This window comes from Pteropus vampyrus, unplaced genomic scaffold, assembly GCF_000151845.1.
Source record: "Pteropus vampyrus isolate Shadow unplaced genomic scaffold, Pvam_2.0 Scaffold359, whole genome shotgun sequence".
NCBI lineage: Eukaryota > Metazoa > Chordata > Mammalia > Chiroptera > Pteropodidae > Pteropus > Pteropus vampyrus.
In genome coordinates, this window is record NW_011889140.1 from 917,619 (window position 1) to 925,467 (window position 7,849).

The following is a 7,849-nucleotide window of genomic DNA, read 5'->3' on the forward strand; positions in this document are numbered from 1 at the left end:
TCCTAACTCCTTCCTTAGGAATGTGGACTGAATCATCTTGTCACTGCTCAGTGGTGGTGGCCTTTGAATGTTACTCCACGATTCAAGATGTACCATTTCCACCTCCTACTTGCCTCTCCTGAATGCATTCATAGACACTAGGGAGACTTCACTCAATTCTCTTTGATAGGAATTAACCTTTTTGTAAGAGGAAATAAAATTTAGGATAACAACAAAAGCAGGAAGTAAAAAATGTATTTTTTTTAAATATTACCTTTTAACAAAGATGGCTTCGTAATTTAAAGGAAAAAAAAGCCACTATTTATGGTATTTGCATGAAGTTAAAACTCTCAGTATGTTTCGTCTGAGAGAAAATATTTATTGGTCAAATCATTTGTGCCATATCACTTTAAATGATAACTCTTTAAAAAAAATGTAAGACTGAACATCAGAAACCACTATTATAAAACTACTAACATTTGACCTAGTGTCTAATTCTAAGGAATTGAAATTAAGGGCCTTGGGTATCAATTCCAGTTTTGCCACTTGTCGTATGAACTGCAAGTCATGTGAATTTCTGTGGCCTCAATTTCCCCATGTGTAAAATTATAACAATATCTTCTTCACCTAATTCGCAACACTGCTGTTATGATAAAATTCGGTAATGGTTGTGAATCTGTGCAAACACTACACGAGTGAAAAATATTCTTATCTGATGGTCACCTTAACATCCTCCCTATCTTGGGTATTAAAAACGTTATGGTCATAAGTATCTATAATAAGGCTCCGTAGCTGACTACGAAATTCTCCTCGTGACTTTCATAGTTTAGATTCTATTTTGACGTGATAAATGAACATAAGTAACTTTTATTGTGTGCATTATTTGTGGGAATGGTTTAACACGTTAAGTATAGCCATCTTTCCCAGCATAACACAAGGATTACCAAACCCAGAAGTGCTATCTTTAAAGATGGGATGATTTCATTTGGAGATTTGAGTTTGGTTTTATTGCTGAGATTAACAAATGTTGCTGTTTAAAACGAAACTGTTTTCTTTCCAGCACTTCATATTTTTGCTTGGTTAAAGAAACAGCAGTAACGTGATTAGATGTCAGTAATTAAATATCTTTGTAGAACAGTATCTTAATAGCATATATTTAGAACACAGCCATACCAAAAACATTCAATTACATAGAAACAGCTTTAATATTTAACAGCTTGTTTCTTAACTACCTACCTTCTGGTGAGCTGATGTTGACTATGTATAAAAGAAAGCAAGCAGCTTAGTGTCAAATTAAGAGAAGTGGAATATATTATAATGGAAATTTTTATGCTTTGCTATTCTCACATTCAGCCAAGTATAATGTTTTTATTTAATAAATTTAAATCTCAATTTATCTCTTATTTTTAGTAACAAGAGCCTTCAGTTTTCTCTCAGGAAAATAAAAGTTCATCCAAGAACCAAAGAAAGAAAAAAAAAGTCACTTTGCTTAAGCATCATGGGAAAATAATCATGTATGAAAAGCAATAGACAGCAGCCCAGGCCCCATCCGCCAAATTCCCAGAAAATAAAACGTTCGAACCACTGGAAAGGCATCTCGGGAAGGGGAGAAGGCAGTTTCTGTCAGGAGCCTCTTTCTCTCCTACCTGATGTTAAGTGCGAGTCTGTAAACAGATGGAATTACCCCTAATCCATTTATGTTGCACTTTGTTTTTGAAGCTAACTCAGTTTGTTTTCTAAATTTGGATTTTGAGTCCAGTTGCACGACTCATTACTAGATGTCGGGGTTCAGTTCTTTTTACTAAAAAATAATGCGTTATCCATTCACTTCAGTAAGTAGAATGATCTTCGACAATCGGTGAGCGTAGGGATGTGGCTCATACTATTTCTAGGTCCCCACAGCGATAATGAGCAGGAGGGTAGAGAGCAAGATGGCCGTCTATCAAGTATGGACTCGTTTCTCTAGTCGGGTCCAACAAACCAGTTTGTCAGATAGTCTGGACATAGCTGAGTCTGAAGTCAAACACAGCAGTTCCACGGTTAGTGCCACCACATACTCCCTGTGTGGCCCCGGGCAAGTTGCCAGCTTTCCAAACCATAGTCTTGTCCCTGTGAAATGCGAGTACCTACTTTCTGAAATGTCAGAATGTTTAAGCCTAGCATGCAATTAGTACTCAATAGATATTAGGAGAACGAAGGTGAAAAATCAAGCGAAGGGGACGTATTATAGAGAGAGAGACAGCGCCTGTCTGGATTAGAGCAAATCTTTTTGGGGAGAGGTGGGTAAGAGGGAGATGTAGGGAGAGGTGAATTTGATAGAAGAGCAAATGAGATAATACCTCACCAGCAGGTTCTGCTCCCCTCGTATTGGTTACCCCAGAATGAGACAGTTTTGACAAGTACAGTGGACTTCCTCTTGACCTTTGATCCTTAAAACATTGTTCAGGGCTTCTGGCCTTTTGCGCTTAATTATGACAATGACAATGGGTGTAGGTCTGGAACAGACCACATCGTTTGCATACGAACAACTGGGCGCAATCCTGATCACTCTGGTTATAAGTGAGTGCTTGGTAAATATTGGTTGCTTCCTGAGAATCTTGTAGCTACTCACCACCATTGTCTGTGGGGCATCGTGTACCTAGTATGGAGATGGAGAAGGCCAGAGGGGCAGCTCTCATGACTTCTAGAGACTGAGGACACTGAGGCCCCCAGCGACACGGGGCTGAACAACTCTGCTTTGTGAAGGCAGCAGCTTGTCAGCGGGAAAATGCAGCCAGAAGCTGCTCCCCACTGTCCTTCTGCTGTATTCTCGACCCAAGATCATAATCGATATCCTTTAGCATTGAATGGCCTATCGATGGCTGAAATGGAAAAAGAAATACTTTACTTCTGCTATGTCTTTCAAGATCTCTGGAGGAAGGGATTTTGATAAAGAAGATCGTAAACATTCTCCGTGCGGTGGAGCGAGGAGGGGACAAACACTGGTCTCGTTCAGTCTTTTAGAAAAGAGAACTAAGACTGTGCTGGAGAAGCAATATTTCCATGAAATCCTCCCTGATTATTTCTGCCAGGGGCTGCCCAGTTGAAAAGCCACACTATTTTAAAAAAAGAAAAAAGTGCCAGTATTGCCGTGAATAATGTGGATATGCACAGGGCAAAGCACGAGAGAATAAGTCCGAGAGATAGCATTAAAATGCCTTTTCATATTCGACATAGAAGAAGCCTTATCTTCCAAAAAAAAAAAAAAAAAGGTTTGATGAATATATGAGCTGCTAAGATGCTGAGATATCTAAGATTCTATCTTGGAGGGAAAAGGAATGATTTCATTATGTTGTTTTGAAAAGAAACCTACAGAGAATGAAGAGGAGGTGTCCCCACTTAAAGACTGGAGAGTGTGATATCCCATTCTGAGGTGTTTTCTGTCACCAACCATAATAGCATCCCAGGTATCTATAGGATTCGACACAAACCGAACAGCAGAGAAAGCACTATTTTTTTTTAACCTCTGGATCAAAAACAATGGACAGAGTGAGGATGTGCCTTCCATCACAGACAAAGCGGTTAGTAATTACTTCAAAGTCATGTGGGTCAAAGAGCACTGAAGGAAGAGATCACTAATGACTTTGCATGTATAGTACAGCTGTGAAACAGCTATCAACCTAGATGAAGCTTCCTTCATTCATATTGAAATAATTTCAATCCGACTCATTGGAAATAATTAAGTAAAAACAATTGGCCCCACAAAGAAAAATCAGTTGAGTGAAATGGGCCCTGTTGAGGAATCTTTTCCCACTCTAATACCTTAAAATCACTCTAGTCCAAGGTTTCTCACTATTCACATTTGGGCCAGATAATTGTTTGTTGTGGGGATCTGTTTGGTAGCTTCCCTGGCGTCTAATCTCTAGATGCTGGTAGCAACCCCACCCACACTGTGACAACCAAAAACGTCTGCAGACAGTGCCAAATGTTCCCAGGGCAGGAGGCAGAGGGCATGCAAGATCACCCCCAGTTGAGAACTACTGCCCTAAACCTTCATTGATTCGTAGTCTGCTCTCTACTCAGATGCCCCATAAGACTCATGTGACATCATCACCGACCTCTCAAATATCTCAGGCTTCACCTTCACACGTGCTAATCTATCCTTACCTTAACAACTCACCCTTAATTTCCCCTTAGACGGTCCTTGCACAGACCACTCCACTTTCTTAGGCACTGGGCTGACAGCTCCAGCAGATTGCTGTAAGGCCTCTAGAGAGCACTTTTTGCGAAGTTGGTGAGGCCTGGGTTCAAGTCCTGCCTCTGCCACTTAGAAGCTGATCGACATTTACGCAAGTCATTTTTCTTTCTCGGTATTGGCTTCTTAACGCACTCACACGCAAAATGAGAACGTTCATATTTACCCTACAGCAAAGTTGCTGATTAAATGATATTATATGCAAAGCATCTGGAGGTACTTATTTCCTGACAACTTATAAAGTTGGAAATATATTGCTTAGACACAAAGAAATAATTTGCGTGGAATAACAGAAGGCTGGTTGGAGCTGAAATAGTTTTTGATCAGCTAGGGCAAGAATCAGAATGAGCAGCACTGGGAATGACGGTGTGGTCTGGACAGACAGGAACACAGGTGAGTACAGATCACCTGGGCATTTGCAGGCAGCTTAATGGTTATGATGAGCAAGCAGGGCCAGGAAACAGAAAATATGGGGGAAAAAAATGGAAACAAAAATAGCTGGTATTGAGAGAAAACACTACCTGTGCCTAAAATAGACACAAATGCATCAACGGATATAATTGCGATCAATCCTTTTTTCTGTTTCTTTGTGTTTGGCTAGCCAACTATTTTCATCTCATTGATGTTCTAGCTAATTTGAAAGTGGTCCCCTGTTTGTAAAAGAACATCCTATTTCCTTTAGATTAATGTTTACCTGCTTGGTGTTTCTGTCATCGGTTCAATACTTCAAAATCAAAACAAATTCTGAATGAAATATGACAGTTCTATAGCACCTATTTTTGTGACAGTGCAAAAAAAAAAAAAAAAGGTACCTGAAAATGCCTTAGTTGCATATTAAGTCATTCTAGTCTATAATTTTAAAGGGAAGTATTAAAAGCCCAACCAGTTTAGAGAATTAAGATTTCAGAAAAATAGTACAAAATGCATTACATTGTTAAATCCATTTGTAAAGTGGATTTATGTCTAGAATAATACACGAATGATAATTAGGTAAGGATTAAAGATAAATGCCTTTATAATTTTCCTTTTAAGTCTAATATTAGTATAAAACTTCATTGTTGCTTAATTAGGGGCTGAGCTGGCAGGCCAATATATGCTTTTATATAACAATGGTCATGCGAGAAATTATTGTATAGCATCAAAATAATAGAGCAGTAGCTGGCAATTGCATTTTTCTATCAGATGCGTTTCTAATAGGTTTATGCAATCACTATTACACCAAGCCTCGGTGTGGAGTATCAGGAAAATTAAAACAGACAGGCACTTTTTTAAGGCATTTGGTACAATTTAGTTCGACTTAATAGAGTCTTTCTCTGGGAGTCTGAATAGAAGTATAAGCAGTTCCACCAAAATTTTCAGATCTTGTGTTAGAAATGCCAGCTCTTTTTGATCATGTTTATGACGGGGGCCTTTAATATGACTTGGATGGGAGGTCGGGCTCCTGTGAGGTATTCTCTTCTTTCTCTACACACTTCAATGTTCCTCTGCTGTCATTTTGGTTTAAACAAATGTGCATCTGGTAATAACTCACCGAATCATGAGATTCCACAAGCCAGTGTTCTGTGCACGTCTGTTCAGCCACGTCTCTGATTCGGCTGCTACGTATGGCTCTCTCCGCATCCATTTTGAGGTGTCATGTATGTGATCTCGGTTATATCCAGTTTTATCACTCTGTTTTCAAACAACTACAAAAGAAACCTTGCCTCTATAAAAATTACAAGCGGAGACAACTTATTTTCTATCTAAATAGAAGAGAAATCTTATAAATGTTATTATCAAATGCCACCTCTGTTTTAAATGTTAAAAAAAACAAAACAAAAAAAAAACAAAAAAAACCCCAATGAATTTCACTTTGATTGCAGTATCTGTTCCATTTTTGAAAACAGTTTAGGGTGCATATCCAGACTGTGAAACTTTCCATAGCAACAAGATGTAAGAAAAGATATGGCTTTCTTTTACATTTTCTAGGATAAACGGCTGTGAATGCATTCCTGCAACATTCACAGATAGGACCGGACCCCAAATTTATTGTGCATGCCTCGAAACCAAGTGAGTAAATTATTTCTATTTTCTAACTATATTTTTAATTATGATCAGAATTATATACTGAATATCTGGGAAGTAAAATTCCTGAACTAGGTTCTCACATAAGATATGAGATTAGTTTCTTTTTATATAATCTGGGAGATAGAGAAGGTACATAGGTGCTTAAGGGAGCTGATAACACACACACACACACACACACACACACACACACACACACACACACACAGCTCCATGACCTCCAGGATCTGAACTACGGCGGGGATCTGGTGAAGGCTGCAGTTTGATAGAGTGTGCTTGTATGTTGGGGAACACGGTGGTCATTGCTGATGGTGTTTAGACTCGAGGGAAAGTTTACAAGTTCTAAAATCTTAGACCTCACTGCTGTTTTCCCTACCTCACGATATTTTATGTCGTAGAAGCTGAGAAGCCTGGCCATCTGCAGTAAAGGATCATGATGACTCATTTAACACTTTCTGAAGTCTCAAAAGTCACCTATCTGCTTGTGAGAGTCTCCTGGGTTCAAGAGTATGGCCAAGAAATCCAGACTCAACAGTCACACAACATGGTGTTCTCCGGAAGAAGAGCAGAGCCTGGACAATGATGTTTAAAAAGGAATGACTGCCTCTGTGGTGAAGGGGACGGGGAAGAGCGAGCCCTGATCTCTAATAGCTGTGAATAAAAGGAAATCTGTGTTACTTAAATGCGAGGAGCTAATGACGCTTTGGAAACCTGGCACCGCTTCACTCTGTTTGCAGAGAAGCATGCATCACACAGTCCGTGTTTACACAGTCCCGGTTTACTGTAGCAAAGGTACCTGTTACATATTTGTTGATGTTCTCTTACCTTGTGTTGTTGATGCTATTTTGTTTTTCTATGAAGAACTACCAAAGCACAAGGTTCTGTTTCGTGTTTCTCATAAAACATCTATTTACTTAAACACGGAAGTCTGTAAAGAAATAGAGAAAGAGTGGGGAAACGCACAACGATATAAAGTAGAAAAATTGATTCTGTATCGAGATATGCACGTTCTCGACTTTTGGCCATCGTTTTTACCAAAAACTGAATGGATATAATTATGCCACGTGTATAAAGTATGATGAATTGCAACAAAATTGACAACCATGCAGCTACCACCCTGGATACAAAATAGAGTGTTTTGGGTACCTTTGAAGACTCATGTGCCACTCTGTGATGTCATATGGCTTCTTCCTGGAGAAAACCACTACGCTGAATTTTGGGTTATCATTCCCTCGCTTTTCTTTGTAGTTTGGTGCATATGTATACAACTTCAATCCGTAGTTTAGTATTAAGTGTTTCGAACCGATGTAAATGGAATCGCTGTCTGAATTCTTCTGCAATTTGATTTTTTCACTCGATATTATTTTCTGAGATGCATCCGACTTGATGTGTGTAGCTATATTTTATTCTTTTCCAATGCTATATAATAGTCATATAATATTGTTACATTATTTTTTAAAAATATAGGAAGAAACTTGGCTGTAAAATGGCATACCTCTTTAGCATTTGTTGTTTAAGAGAACTTCTGGCTTCATTTCCATTTTAGCCTTTGACTCAACCTTATGTTTGCCT

The 7,849-nt window shown here is 38.8% G+C and overlaps 1 protein-coding gene across 4 annotated transcripts in view; it reads right to left on the reverse strand.

The window, feature by feature from the left end:
* Positions 1-7,849, reverse strand: part of LOC111731293 (serine/arginine repetitive matrix protein 1-like) — a 461,631-nt gene that overhangs the window by 371,546 nt on the left and 82,236 nt on the right. For 3 of the 4 annotated variants that reach the window (XM_023522879.1, XM_023522878.1, XM_023522881.1), the window contains 2 exons: positions 7,103-7,205; positions 5,745-5,898 (listed from right to left, as the gene is read on the reverse strand). In XM_023522879.1, the coding sequence (XP_023378647.1) occupies positions 5,745-5,833 (89 nt within the window). In that variant the 5' untranslated portion in view covers positions 5,834-5,898; positions 7,103-7,205. Of the gene's footprint in view, positions 1-5,744; positions 5,899-7,102; positions 7,206-7,772; positions 7,848-7,849 lie in introns of all 4 variants that reach the window. The other variant, XM_023522880.1, reaches the window with a different exon arrangement.